This window comes from Maylandia zebra, linkage group LG7 (genome assembly GCF_041146795.1).
Source record: "Maylandia zebra isolate NMK-2024a linkage group LG7, Mzebra_GT3a, whole genome shotgun sequence".
Lineage (NCBI taxonomy): Eukaryota > Metazoa > Chordata > Actinopteri > Cichliformes > Cichlidae > Maylandia > Maylandia zebra.
The window spans coordinates 57,194,362-57,209,706 of NC_135173.1; the positions used below are offsets into that span (position 1 = coordinate 57,194,362).

The 15,345-nt window shown below is 37.9% G+C and overlaps 1 protein-coding gene across 2 annotated transcripts; it reads left to right on the forward strand.

Annotated features, from left to right (window-relative positions):
• The first annotated feature begins 3,841 nt into the window (after positions 1–3,841).
• Positions 3,842–14,611, forward strand: kmt5aa (lysine methyltransferase 5Aa). Of its 2 annotated transcripts, none has more exons than XM_014410398.3 (7): positions 3,842–4,094; positions 5,708–5,861; positions 6,047–6,335; positions 7,412–7,499; positions 8,675–8,734; positions 9,016–9,206; positions 9,820–14,611. In XM_014410398.3, exons 1-7 carry the CDS (start codon positions 4,086–4,088, stop codon positions 10,028–10,030), a joined length of 1,002 nt encoding a protein of 333 aa, XP_014265884.3. In that variant the 5' UTR covers positions 3,842–4,085; the 3' UTR covers positions 10,031–14,611. The 2 variants fall into 2 exon arrangements, with proteins under 2 accessions (XP_014265884.3, XP_076742863.1); XM_076886748.1 differs by lacking the exon at positions 3,842–4,094 and adding an exon at positions 4,992–5,132.
• The last annotated feature ends 734 nt before the right edge of the window (positions 14,612–15,345 follow it).

Below are 15,345 nucleotides of genomic sequence, written 5' to 3' on the forward strand. Positions count from 1 at the left end.
GTTCTATAGTTCAGTACTTTGAGTATAAAAGAAGCTGGAATAAACAGAATTAGCAAAGTAGACATAGCAGGTGGTATTACACCTTATAGTGGAACAAAGCAGCTTTAAAAATTTGGGCAACAGTGGATATAATTATGTTGTTCAACAAATGGACAGTTATTCAAACAAATGGACAGCTATTCAAACAAATGGACAGCTATTCAAAGGCTGTTTTCTTGTATTTCCGTCAGTGTTGATGGTATACTTGCACATAAACCACTATATTGGACACTGATGTCTCACTCCATACCCTGCCACCCACTGGTCGTTTAATGTTACTATAGATGTATGACGTGTTTCATTGTAATTATTGTTATTTAACCCTGTCATGCATGAATTATGACAATCAATCAGGATTTTGTTTTTAAAGTATTTTATTCATCTTTACATCCCTAAAGATGAATACAAATTCTTAAGAAAAAAATCCTGATTGAGGTTGTCATACTTCATGCATGAAAGGGTTAAGGGCAACTCCAGGGCAGTTGCACAAGTTGTCATCAAGTGCAGAATATAACAAGGTGATGCCCTGTCCCTGCCGTTGTTCTGAATACGCTTCAACCCCCGAAGCCAGCTCTTTAGTAAGTGTGGATTTGATAGATTTAAGAGTGGAGTGACTACTAGTTACCTCCTGTACATGGATGATTTGAAGATGTACACAAGAAGCAAGCAAGACATCGACTCACTGATCCACTTCACCAGGATCTCTATTGTGGACATCAGGATGTCACTTGGACTAGATAAGAATTGCCAGAATACACACTAATGGTACCAGCTACAAATACCAGGGTATCCTACAGGCAATTGGGAATCATGATGAAAATTAAAGGTCAGCTACAGCCAACTGCCTTGAGAATTATGGAGCATCCACAAATACATCAGGAATATGGACCCAGAGATGAGCTATTACAAAAATGTCTTAGGTAGCTGGATGAGATGGAGGAACTATCATGGAAGACATATCATTGTACCATTCACAAACAGAGGAAGTGGCTGACATTAGGAAATATTACCAGTGGAAGAAAATACAAAAAAGGCTGTGGCCTAAAGAGCAACACAGAGGCTCTGATAATAGCAGCACCAGAACAGGCCTTAAGCACCAGATCCACAGAGGCAGGAGTCTATCACAGCCAACAGGACCCAAGTTGCAGACTATAATCAAAGGTCCCCAAGAAACAGTCCAGCACATAGTACCAGGATGTAAGATGCTAGCTTGGACAACATACACTAGACACAAGTGGGAACACACAGCTAAGGGTTTTTGAGAACTGTACAGAGCAGAAGACTGTTGTGATAGAGTGGCAATCTCAGTGGACATCAACATAAAATGTAGGAGCACAAGAAAATAGAAGAAAAGAGGAACCGAGGCCTGAAGAAACAAGTGGAGCAGATGTGAAAGATTAAGTCCAAAGTCTCCCCAGTGGTAACAGGAGCATGAAAAGCGCCAAATCACAAAAACAGTTACCTCAAGGCGCTTTTTATTGTAAGGTAAAGACCCTACACTGATACAGAGGAAACAATATAAACCCAAATCTTCAAGAGTGGCTCCAGTAGATTCCAGGCACAACATCAGAGGCCTCTGCTCAGAAGAGTGAAGTCCTAGGAACACCTAAGATGCTGTGCAATACCTTCAAACTCCCAGGCCTCTGGCAGAGGACCCGAGCTTGAGGAAGCATGCAATGCACTCATGTTTTCTCTATAAACAACTAAATTTTCTGGTTTCTTTAGTTAATGTAAACATATAGAGTGAGTAAACAACAGATTCCCTTTCCTATCATAAATTATGAACCAGATTCAACTCTTTGAGTCATTACAGCATGGTGCTGCAATGGTTGATACTGTAACCTCAAAGCAAGATGGTTCTGGGAGAGAGTACTGTACGGCTGTCTGTTTGTCTGAAGAAACAATTTTGAGTAATATATTTTATGAATGGTCATGGAGAGAGCTGTACAACACAGTTTTTATTTTTTTCACTGTGACAGCTTACAACATCACAATGACGCCATAACAGTCTGATGTAATCATATTGTAGCAAAAGCAGGCTGGCGTCAGCAGTAATACAAACAGCATAAAACATCAAAGCTTTAGCATAGCCCTTGTCCATCAGGGGGCCCTGCACTCTCTGAGTGCTGTTGTTTATAAAGCTACTGTTTTTATCTTCATTATATCAGTGTAAAGAGTCAGATTTGGTGTCTATACAATCATTATGATATGTTACAGCTTTGGCAATATTTTGGGGATTTTTCACTCTACTGGTATCCACATACCTTATGACAGATATCAACACAGAAGCCATGTAGTGTTATTCAGTTATGAAAAAACAGTGGCTTTATGTATTGTACTGAATTGTATTATAAAACCCTTTGCACAGAGGCAATTGTAAGTGTGAGTATTTTAAAAATGTGACAGTTAAGTGAGATTTCCGCTAAGCTAAGAAATAGCACATAGTTTTAATTTCAATCTTTTGCCCCTTGTCCTGTAATTTTTTTTAATGTTTAGCAAGTAGACCTAAACTGATTTTAGTAAACACAGATACTCAATAAAGAAATAAATGATATTAAAATGTACAGTGAATGTACATTTTATTATTATTATTTTTCTTATTAATTGATATATGCGCACATGATGACTGACATTTACTTTTGGTACTTTGTACTAAGCTGTACATGAAAGATTTTGAAGCAGAAATTAAATCTTGCCTATTTCTAACTCTATAGCTTTACTCTTAGACTCTACTGTTGCTTTGATTCACAGTTACAAATAATCTGTATTTTTCTTATACTGGGCCTTTGTGATACACCTCAGTTCATTATCTGGTATAAACGGGACATTTGAGTTTTCTAAATTTTAAGCCAATTTTCTTCTCCCACTCTCAAACAGATGCTCTGAAAAGCAAGTGGGTGTGGCTCCTTTGCCTCAACAGTGAACTCACCATATTATGGATATCATAATTTGGCATAATAAAAATTAAAGAACAGAAAATAAATCTGAAAAGAAAAACTGTCTTTGGATTACAATAGCTGTACACATACTGATCTGAGAATCTGAAACTTTGCCCATGTTTAGTATGACCATCTGCTACTGTAACAGTTATGATATGTGTTATGAATATTGAATCTAATTCAGTTCAGTTCAGTTTTATATACCACCAAATCACAACAACAGTTGCCTTAAGGTTCATTATATTGTGTAGTGGAGGGAAACGGGACAAAAGATGAGGGGGGGGGGGGGTAACCAGAGATTAATAATAACAGACATAATTTATAACCAAGAACTTATTAATTAATTAACTAAGAGGTCCTCTTTAATATAGCTTTAGCTTTGTTTATGGAAGACTTGCTCAAAAGGTAGAGTGGTAGTCTACCAATTAAAAGGGCAGAGGCCTCCAGTCCCCAGACTGAGCCATACTTGGGCAAGGTACTCAACCATCAGAGTGTGTGTATGTGTGAATGTTAGAAAGCAATTAGGCATAGATAAATTACCCTACAGTAGAAAGTGCTTTGAGTGTTCAACTGGGTAGAAGGCCACTATTGAAACACAAATCCATTTACAAACTTACAGTCTGCACTGGTGCCCTCTGAGTGTTGATAATACAGTACCTACACAGGCTTACTGCGTTAAAATACCAGTTAATTTTAAAAAATAAGACAACATGGAAGCCTGGAAGTGTTGGTTTGTTTTGCGCGGCAGACACTAAAGGTATCGAAATTTTGGCTAATAAAACCAGAGAAAACGTAAAGACAAAACACACAATAATTGTACTGTCGCTGTGGACCTGCAGGGGGCGCCGGAGCTCCTCCACACCTCTCCTTCATTTACAAGCAGACAGGAAGATGGCGGAGCGGAGCTGTGGAGGCTGTATTGGCTGAGCTGCTGTAGGTTTAAATGCAACAGAAGGGCACGCAGTCACCGTGGAAGCGGCCGACGTGAAGGGACATCTTTCCCTTGTAGGAGCAGGGCGAGGTTAGCCTTTTACTGGATTTTCTGTTCGTGTTTTTCTCTAATCGAGAGGAGAGTGCCGAGCGAGGAGCAACGAAAACAAGTCGGACATGAACGGGGTAAGTTTGCTTGTTTGGTCATCGCCGTCGAGCCTAACTGTGGTTAAATACAGAGAGCTAGCTAAAGTGGGATAACTCTTGAGACTAAGGTGCTTGTCGGTGGAAATGTGTTTAGTTAATACTTGTAGCCCAGTTGGGTAGCATTTTTTTCTGTAAGTTAGTGTCGTTAGACTCGCTACAGAGGTGCTGTTTTGTTGGGGAGTGCTTGTTTTGGCTACTGAAAGCTACATGCATGTGTCAGGCAGCCGAGGACACGGCAGCATTTTCTGATGTTAGAAGAGATCGAAATACGTGCATTTGTATTTCTATTTTTGAGCGGGGTTTATAGATTAAAATCAGTTCCGTGGTTTGGTTTGAATGGATGTGATCGGGAGATAATGAGTCAGGAGGCCTATCTGTGCCTTGACTCTGGATTTAAAGGGGCTGACTGGGGAGTGTAGGTGGGTGTGGATCCAGCGTGGTCCCCTTTTCCAGGCCCCACCCACAACACTGGTGGAAAGTAGCGACTGTTTTGTACTGAATGAAATGATAAGATTGAGGAGAGCTATTAAGGAATCAATGAATATAGAAAAATAATTACACGCATATGTAAATAAATGTGTGTGACAAATTAAAGGAAAAGCTGAACCTCCTACCTCTACAACGAGGCGATCCGCTGCGCGTGTCATGCTTTGGGGCCATTTATGATGGATTTGTTTAGCTACACTTCTTCTCGACAGAGGATAAGATCACTCAAGTGTCTCACCAGAAAGAGAGCACCAATTTGTTTATTTGGTAGTTCAATGAAAGGCTTCAGTTAAGAGTAATGAAAAAATGCGTTGACTTCTGCAGTTTTGTCTTGTTATACAATATTGGAAATTTCTTTAAAAAACTAACAAAACACTAAATTTTCGGAAATATTTGTGGGTGTTTTCTTGTTTGTTTGTTTTTGTACTACTCTGAACACTAATGTGGCCCTCGAATGAGATGACAGTACCAGCAGTGACCCACAGCTCATTTAAGTTTGAGACCCCTGCTCTAAATGAGCACAAAGTTACTGTGAGTGATCACCTTCGTCCTATGTTGAAACATTCTGCCCTGATAAGAATGCTAATTTCCAGGATGACAATGCTTCTGTCCTGAGGGTACAAGGTTCACTGAAGGGTTTATTTAGGATGAAAGTCATGTGGGTCATATCTTTTGGGTTTCACAGTCTTCAGATCCCAAGTTAATCGAATACCTGTTTGTGATTTGGGTCAGACCTATGAGAGTTCTCTCTAAATATTAAATGAATACATTTCTTTTAGAAAACTATCTATCATTTGGCACCCATCTTGATATTTTATTATAATGATTATAATATTGTCTTTCCTGTGTGTATTCTAGTGTTTAGACATTTCATTTACATTTAATATGCAAATCAAGCTCTAGATTTTCAAGTGAAGTAGTTTAATAGAATTACCACAAAACACACCCCAATCTGACTGTTTTCACCGTGACAAAGTAAAAGCGGCTGTTGATCTTATCCCTTCCTGTTGATTGCATCATTTCAGCTTCATTCCTACAGAAGAAAACAAGCTACATCTTATCAACAAATTATCTAGAGAGTGATCAAGCTTTCTCTCCTTTCACAGGACACTGTATGCAACAGCCATTCATTCGCCCTCTTAAGCTGCACCAACTCCATATCATCAGTTCAAGATGAAAAGCCCACCATCAGGTTGACACAGGAAGGAAAGTGCTCTCCAGTTTTGTCCTTGCAGAATGATGTCCAGAAGCCAGGAGAAGGTGAGTATGTTTACTCCAGTTCTTCAGTTTGATCGCTAGCAGAGGAGAGCTGGTTGAACAGTCCATGGGACAGTAACTGAATCCCTGTTAATATATATATCATGTAAGAATTTCCAGTGAGAGAAACTAGAAGCACAAGATTTGTCTGAATCTTAAGGATGATGTTTCTCTCCATTCACTCTCAGGAAAGACAATGAATACCATCAGCACTCCAACGAAAGACCCAAAGGCAGCTTTCACAGAGATGGAGAACAGCTACAGCCAGTGTTCACCCTGCTGGTCTGATGAACAGCCATCACCTCTGCAGCTCCACTGCACCGAAGCCTACCTTTGTTCTCATCCTGAACTCTCCCTTCCCCTCAGCAATGGCTTAACTCATACTCCCCTACATGCCAATAATGGCGGCGCTCTCCATGGCCTCCAGAGGAGGGGAGCCCGGGTCAAGGTCATAGGAAAGAAATCCACTCGAAGAATGTATGTGTTGATTACTGGTGCATTTTTACGACCTTTCCTCATGGTACATGCAGAAGAGTGTGCCCTCATGCTGCCTTTTGTATACAGGAACCATACATAGTATAAATGTCATGTTCATACCCCAGATACCATGTATGGATAAGGTGGTCTGATTAGGTTTTGGAGCACCTTTGTAAGTGAATTTATATCTTAATTACTACATTTTCTTGTAAACACGTTAACACACAAGAGCTACACACATGGACACTATATAAGGAATATAGTTATAGTCTGAACTCTTTTGCATAATGTATTATATGTGTTTTTGGTGACTAACTTGGACATAATGTTAGACTTTTAAAATATTTGGTCTAAATCTTCCAGTGCTTTCTTGACTAGTGGTAAGCCAACTAGCTGTGACTTAGTTACTTAGAATATATGTGGTAAGTTTTAGTCTGGTAATGTTGGTTGATGAAGAAATGTAAAAATTGACAGTTAAATTACTAAATCAGCCCTGGTAGCTTGGATGAACGAGCCAGTCTTATCCACTCAAGGGAAATTTTGCTACAGAAAATCCTAGACATTACAGTTGAAGAGCCTACAAGGACTTGGCTAACCTTAGTTAGAAGAATGTTGGCTCAAGGTCAGATTTGATCTCAAAAGCCAAGTGATCCATTAATAAACTGAATGTCTGTTGACTGTAGTTTTTCACTGACAGCCAAATTTCTGTTTGGCTAGATGGGCTTAATTTGATTAAACAGACTTTCTTCTGGCTAATCTTGATTAATAGACTAGTGTTTAATAGTATAATATTATACTATAATATTATATTATATAATAACAAGTTAAACCATCACCACCGAGTGTCTAAATGTGGTTAGGGGAAGGCTTTTCAGTTGGAAGGTCAGTAGTTTGATCCTTGGTCCTCTAAATCCAAAGAAAACTTTTTTCCCTTTTTGGCCTGAATGAATATGGCACCTATCCATGAAGGAGTTCAAATGCCTCTTGGTAATAAATGGTGCAGTGCTGTAATAGCCTATCATTAGGCTGAATGGGTATAATAGTTGTTGATGTTGCAATGTGTTTATTTACTATAGGGCAGGAGGGGAAAATTCCCAAAACCGGAAAGTTACTGACTTCTATCCAGTAAGACGAAGTTCAAGAAAAAGTAAAACGGAGCTCAAGGTAAGAAAAAAGTCTATTTCATAATGTACTACAACATATGTTATAGGTAGTTAGGCATAGGTGTTCATATTATTCGATATTGAAGTGGTTTTATTTGGAGAAGTGGGAAAAGTATGGGTCTTATTAAAGTGTTTTCCCTCAGCCAAAACCTGTTTTGTCTTTGTGACAATTATGTGCAACTCCCACCCCCACTCCACACTTTGACACAAGAGCAGGTCTGAATTGTTTGTGGTGTCACTGAATATCAGAGTAAGGGCTGAAAATAGCTGATATAAAAAATGTTTTTAAATGTATACAAATCACCATTAGAAGATATTCTCTACAAAAGCATATCTGAATATGAGTGTTTAGTACCTGTAGGTAAGATGCAACATACCAGAATCTGCTTTTAGTTTATAGTGTACCTGTATTTGTAGGCTATGGCTGGATACATTATGATGATATAGCCTTTTTGTGTGTGTTTGTTAGTTCTTGTTTTTTCGGTTGATCAAAATTTGTGAACAATAACTGTCAAGCAGAACAGGAAGTTGGAGTCAGAAGACCTTAACTGATTGGTTCTCAGACTGATGAAAGTGTCACTGCTAAGTAAAAATTTTCTCGAATGGAAAATTCTGGTGGACAGTTTCCACAAGTGCAGATTTTCTAAGAGTAGATAAAGTTCAAAGGTGGAGTTTTGACCTTAGCTGTATCTTTAAGAATGCTCATGACAAAAGCTTTGTCCTAACATATACTCTCATAGCATGTTTAGTATTGCCAAAAACATTGTCTTTATGTTTGCACTTGTGTGGTGCTCTGACTGTGTTTGAGGGAAATATACTTTTTATTAATAATGTGGATGTACCGTGGGGGTAATAGTTATCTGAGCCCTGCTTAAATTATAAGTTTGCTCACCTACAAAATGAACAGTTTCTAATTTTTATGGTGGTTTTGTTTTAATGGAGAGAGACTTAATATTTATCAAAAACATAAAAAAAAAAAATTGATTTCCGTTGATTTGTTATGGAATGAAAGTATTTGATCCCCAAGCAAAAGATGAGTTGGCACTTGATAGAGAAACCCTTGTTCGCAAGCACTGCGAGAGATCTGGGGGTTAAATAACTATTACCCCCGCTGCATGACTCTGTGTATGAAGAGAAATCTGGTCTGGCCTGTTTCATGTTCCATTTTGTTACCAGTGCGAAGAAAAGAAGCTCATAGACGATCTCATTACAAGTGGAATAGAGGAAGGAATGGAGGTACGTTGAATTTTCTTTGTTTCTTCTTTCTTCATCTGAAGGAAAAATCTTATTGTCATTGTAAATGAGGATTTACTGTAGACCTTTAAAAAATCCTTACATTTTACTCAGTCATGTTCTCATACAAAAATGTCTTATTTTAAGAATTAATTTGAATATGAAGCCCGCAAAAAGGCTCAGAGTGACCAAATTCAAATTGTACATTGTTCATATGTTTACTGAAGAACCTTTACTTTGCCAAGCTGTGTCATCACAGAAAGCCTCTTGTACTGTTTTTGTAGGTGCAATACATAGAAGGAAAAGGGAGAGCGGTGTTTGCCACTCGGTGTTTCCAGAAAGGCGATTATGTGGTGGAATATCACGGAGACCTGCTACAGATCACCGATGCTAAAAAGAGAGAAGCCGAATATGCTCAAAATCCAGCAACCGGCTGCTACATGTACTACTTCCAGTACCTCTGCAAAACATACTGGTAGGAAGAAAAGACTTCTCTGGGATTCTATGAACACTCATTGGACATTTTGGAATTTGTGTTATATTAAGTTATGAAACCAAAGCCACCAGTTTGATAGGACAAATTATTAATTTCAATTTTTTTGTTTTATTCTTTTAATGAAAATGAAACATTAGCATAGCAGTTAATATGGTCACTGAAAACAATTCAGTATTTAATGTGAAAATGTAAATGCTGTCTTGCGAACATATTGTGTATGTGGGACGATTGTGGCTCAAGAGTTGGGAGTTCGCCTTGTAATCGGAAGGTTGCCGGTTCGAGCCCCGGCTTGGACAGTCTCGGTCGTTGTGTCCTTGGGCAAGACACTTCACCCGTTGCCTACTGGGGGTGGTCAGAGGGCCCGGTGGCACCAGTGTCCGGCAGCCTCGCCTCTGTCAGTGCGCTGTGGCTGTGGCTACAATGTAGCTGCCATCACCAGTGTGTGTGTGAATGGGTGGATGACTGGATATGTAAAGCGCTTTGGGGTCCTTAGGGACTAGTAAAGCGCTATATAAATACAGGCCATTTACCATGTATATTAAACAACCTCTAATACGAACACCAATGTAAATGTATGTGTTTCTGCCAACAGTGTGGATGCTACAAAAGAGACTGGTCGAATGGGTAGGTTGATAAATCACAGTAAAAATGGGAACTGCCAAACCAAACTCCACGACATCAACGGTGTCCCTCACCTCATTCTCATCGCCTCTCGAAATATTGACGATGGCGAGGAGCTGCTTTATGACTATGGAGACCGCAGCAAAGCTTCCATCGCTGCTCACCCCTGGCTTAAATATTGATTAAGAGGTCCAGAGAAAAAGTAAAGGGAAACGTACAGTAAGACTTGTTTTTTCATTAGCTAGTGTACAAAAGGCCTTAGAAACAGAATGTGTACTATTTTTTTGTTTGTTTCAATAATGAGGAAGCTGGGGTGTGTGAGGGTTTAGTAGACATTTATGGGTCCAGGTCATGGGGGCTGATTGGGTTCATATCACATTTCAACTAAGGTCCATCTGCCTTGTCAGATGTTATCTGTACTTTTTATTTATGCGTGTTTCAGAAACATTCTTTTGTTTTGCAGCACATTTGTTTTGTACATTTTGTATTACCTATAGAGTAGTGCTTCTACAGCATGCAGGTAGTAGTTGATGCTCTGCATTTTTATACAGCTTTTTTAATTAGTACGTAGATACTTGGCAATACTTGTATTTGCTCCCCTTTTTGAATCAGCAGAAACTATGAGATGCAAATTACAAACTCTTTTTAGATATGTATTCTATTCAAGGGGCATCTATTTTCAGCAATCGGACCTCACACTCATTGTTCAGTGGGGTAGAATAGTTTATCACATTCACGGTTTATTTGGCATTTCAGGGTTTTGGTTACCAAAAAAGATCACATGTTTTGACACTGGATGAAATACTTTGTGTTGATCATGGAAAAGATTACATTAGAATATGGAAATTACTGTTATGAATGTTTATTTTTTAGCATAGATTGTATTTTATAATATTAAACATGCCATATACAAAGAGTTAGTATGTGGTAAATTTTAAAAATTAAAACGAAAAGTATCTGGGAAAACCTACAGAATATTCTGTGTGACTCGAAGAGATGATTCGCTCATGCAAGTAATAGTTTCGGTGTCTCTCTCTAACCTCATTTGGCACACACGATTATCTCATCTGTTTAGTTTCACTTAATTATAACTTCTCCCACTGATGACGACACTGTCTGTGGTGCTGCACTTTGTAAATATATTTATTTGCTTGCTGTTACAAATCCAAATATTGTTTCAAAAGAAATACTGTGACATTTTGGGAATTATGTTGTATTTTTTTTTTAGTTTTTGCTGAGACTTAATGGGAAGATTGATCAAACTCTCCTGTCTATGCAAAATGTCAATCTGATCACCTTTTTTGAGAGCGGACACCTGAGCTTAAATCCAATGCATTATACTTGCAGTTGCATTAATTTAAGAGGGGAGAGAAAATGTTGATGGTTAGGCTAAAATGCAAATTCTCAGTTTTATTCATAAAGGTTTTATCAGACAGATTACACCCGTTGCCTTAAAATTAAACTCCTAGCTGAAATATCATTTTGAATTTTTGGACTATCAAATCTGTCATTACTGTCAATTATAGAGAAGTTGTGTCATGGTTTGAAGAGCCCAGGGGCCAGGGGAGGTCAAATCTGCTTATTACTGTAATATAACACCACTGTTAGCATTATTAGAGTATTTGCTTCTGAATGATCGCTTAAACACACATCTGGATGGAGAATAGTTTAAATTTGCTTTACTGGTGAAACTAAAGTTGAAAACCAGCCAGAAGGGTGTGTGCTCTTGTAATGAACAAGGTGCAGTACAGGTACCAATGAAAGAGTTTGTTTATGTGCCAAATCTTCACGATTTTTGGTAAATATAAACTGTGATTCAGTTCCAGTATCAGTAGATTCCTGTTTCAACATACAGACATCATAGTCTTATTGAACCCACAGTAAAATGGGAAAATGAATGTATTTTAAAAAATACACACAAGCAGTTTTTGACTGTGAACTCCATTAGTTTCTATTTACGTACACATATAAAACAGTCTCACAACAACTGCATGGCTTTTCTTCTTAGATGTTCCAAATTTATTAGCTCAATTGCCAACAGATTTGCTGTTGTTGCATATATATCCATAATGAACAGTGCTTATACAAATCAGTGGACAACAAAAAGCCAACTCGATAACAGCTGACCCCTTCCTAACAGTGTAGTGTGTTATAAATGGGTAAAGCTCAACAAGTTAAACAACAGAAACACAATCAGGCTTGGTTACACACTGTTAATTGGCAGCTTGATCCACATTTGGTGTTCTAGTGAGGACAGCACAGGATTAGATCATGCATTTGTGTTTATGGTAATGAACAAACATGTCACCCAGTCCCACAGTCTGACGCACTTATGTTCTTGAGCAGTTTATCAGTAACAACAGAACTCTGTGGTACAAATACAAGTAGTTAATTAACAGCATAGTTCGTTGTTTGTTGTGGGTTATTCTGCAAGTGTGTGAAAATGATGATAGAGTTCAGTTCCAGTTGGATGAGTTTAAACGTACTCAAGCTGCCACTGATGCTTTTCATCGCACTGATGCAGTGGTTTTAAAATGGTGTACACATGATCTGCTTACCCATCGTTTGTAGTAGTAGTTCAGACTTATACTTTATTTGGTTTTCATTTATTTTTATTTTGTGTAGTTTTAATTATGGTTTTAGTCGGGGGGATCCATCGGGGCCTGTGTTTAAAGACACAGTGTTACCAGATCTCAGAAAAAAAAGTGTGACAAACAGTGTTTATGTGGGACAAAGTAGGACAGGATAATGCAGGGAGGCAGTCCAAGATATCTGAAAGCAACTTTTCTGGCTTTCTTGCTCTCTTGTAAATACAAGAAGAATAAAAGGAAACGGTAGCTGCCCTTCTTACTAGCGCAAATTTAAGACAGTTGGGATACACAAATGCATACTGTGCCACCTCACACCATATTTTCTCCTGTGTGAAACTGAAAAATAAATTTAAAAAAAGACATGTCAATTACTCAAAATATACTGCTGCAAAGCTTGTTATGTTTTGGTAACTTGAACTGATGGGCTAAGCTTCAGTTGACTATAATAAACGTGTGCTTGATCAAAGCCATACTTTAGAAAAGTGTGAACCAGTCAAAATGTGGGGCATTGTCTCAAGATGTGGGACAGGAGGACAAGGAATGAAATTGCAGTGCAGTCCCACATGCAGAGGGCATCTGGTCACCCTAGCTCTTACTTATTGTCTAGTTGAGAGTTCAAGAAGACTAGCCTAGTTTCATGCAAAGACTGAAAGTGAGAGAAACCATGTATGACCTGTGGCTGCTTCCAAAGGTCAAGCCCACAGACTGGCATGTTATATATTGTGTTGACTCAACCTTGCAAACATTTGTACCTAAATAACATGTGGTCTAATTCAGCTTTTTCAACCGTAACAAGTTAATCATGAATTAAATAAACTGAAATGCTGTCATTTAATTTAGACTAAAGCTCATTTAATTCAATTCAGTGAGTGGCTAAGCTTAGCTAGCTCTTTTTTTTTTTTTTTTAAGACATTAAAAAAAAATTATTCATTACTTTTCTTCACCAATTTTACCAAGCCTAATAAACTCATAAACTATTTAAATACATTAAAGTATGTGATATATGAGGTAGCTTGTACTCATGAAACCATGAAATCCATTATAGAGACAGGCACCACAGCCAAGCTTGACTAGCAATTTTAGCCTCCTAGCTTTTAGAAGGATGAATTCATTCCCCTTGTAAGTTGTCCTGTGTCCTGTACACATTACTGAAGCTTAAAACTTGCACAAAACAAACTAAAAGTTCTTCTAGAATCAAGTCTGCTATCTTGTTTTGTTTTTGGGTGTTTGGCATGGTGCCATATTTCTCTTATAAAATCTCTACTTAGCTGTAACTAACTAACTAGGTACATGTTGTTTCTTTTCTGTTTCATAGTTATTGTGATTTTTTTGTTTTGTTTTGTTTGCTCATTTCCCCAAAATTACACTCTAAAATATCTTTGTGGTATATTTTTTTTTAAAATTTATTTTTATAGCCAGGCTACTGTTTCCCTTGTTTCCAGCCTTTCTGCTATGCTAAACTAAGCAGTTCCTGACAAATTCATGTTAACTGTACAGATATGACTTGTATTGATTTTTCTCAGCAAAAATCCAAATGAAACACAATTTCCTAAAATGTTGAACTATTTCTTTAAGCCTTTTATTTTATTTTTTTAATTTCTTACCTGATTGTAGCAGCTTTGTTTAAAAATGACCCAGCTAAACAGTATATTGTACCTTTTGCACCAATTTCTCTACGTTCTTATTGTCTGTACAGCTGTCGAGGTTATGGAGATTTCCAAAAGACAACAACAAATCCAGCTCTCTAAGTTATTCTTAAAATATTCAGTATATTTAATGTTTGGATTTCTGTTCTTGTTAATATTATTTAAATGCAAAAGGAAAAAACAAAAACAACCCAGTGTTAATAATAAATAGCCCAGTCACGTGTATCCGACGAAGTACATCTTAAGTGATGCACTGTGTTTAATACATAAGGATACACCTTCCTCTACTCCCTCTACCAGTAGCATTGTGTATGAAATGTTTTCATATGAGCCTTTCTTGACAGAGATATTCCACTCTGGATTATTCCCTTGTCTATGTGGAACTAATGCAATAATAGTTGAGGGGCAAAACAAACCTGTTGGCTGTTTTTTAGGGCATGATAGAGCTTTGCTGTTGTAGCGCTGATTAAATCTTGATGCTGGGGTTTTAGGCATTGTTTAATAAAGATGTAATATGCAAATTAAACGTCTTGGGCATCTGATTTGTTCTTCCATTAAAAGAAAGAAGTACGTTAATGCTTAAAACTGTTTTGAATAAATGAGAATTCAAAAAAAAAGATGGGAAGAACTCTTTTCTACCATGAGGGTTGTTGTATAGTTTGTTCACCAGAGGGCACTCTGCACCACGCCATCTGTCCATTTAGGGTTGGGGCTGGATCCTATCTCAGGTGTCACAGGGCGAGAGTTATAGTACACCCTTGACAGGTTGCCAAGGTCAATTTAGAATCACAAATTCCACACAGCAAAACCCCAGGTTGGAATCAAAACGAGACCAGGACTTTCTCACTGTGAGGCGACGGTATTAACCCCTGTACCACCATGCTATCATCATCTAATTGAGATAAATCATATTTCTTCTTGTCACAACTCTCCACACTAACCCAGCATCTTAAATAAATAAATAAAATCATCCTTTTTTTGGTGAATTGGACGACTACTGCTGTGCTTTCTGTTATGTTTCATATTTAGTCTTCTTCATATAGACCTGATTTCTAAATTGTTACATAAGTGCAAAAGGTGATATATTCTGTACAATGGAATTTCAACCAAATACACTGCTTTGTGCCTTATGTTTAAATTGAGACAGAGGAAAATTAATGTAGTTAAACTTTTCCCCCACACCAGTTATTTTACCACACTGGATGTTCTTTGTTTACAAATGTATGTTCCCTTGCCCATTTCCTTTTACAATTATGAACA

Excerpts from the sequence above, each read along its gene's own strand:
- kmt5aa (XM_076886748.1), top strand. The coding sequence starts at position 5,043 with ATGTGGCCCTCGAATGAGATGACAGTACCAGCAGTGACCCACAGCTCA. Across the intron at positions 5,862-6,046 it reads TGTCCAGAAGCCAGGAGAAG|GAAAGACAATGAATACCATC; the intron begins GTGAGTATGTTT and ends ATTCACTCTCAG. Across the intron at positions 8,735-9,015 it reads GAATAGAGGAAGGAATGGAG|GTGCAATACATAGAAGGAAA; the intron begins GTACGTTGAATT and ends CTGTTTTTGTAG.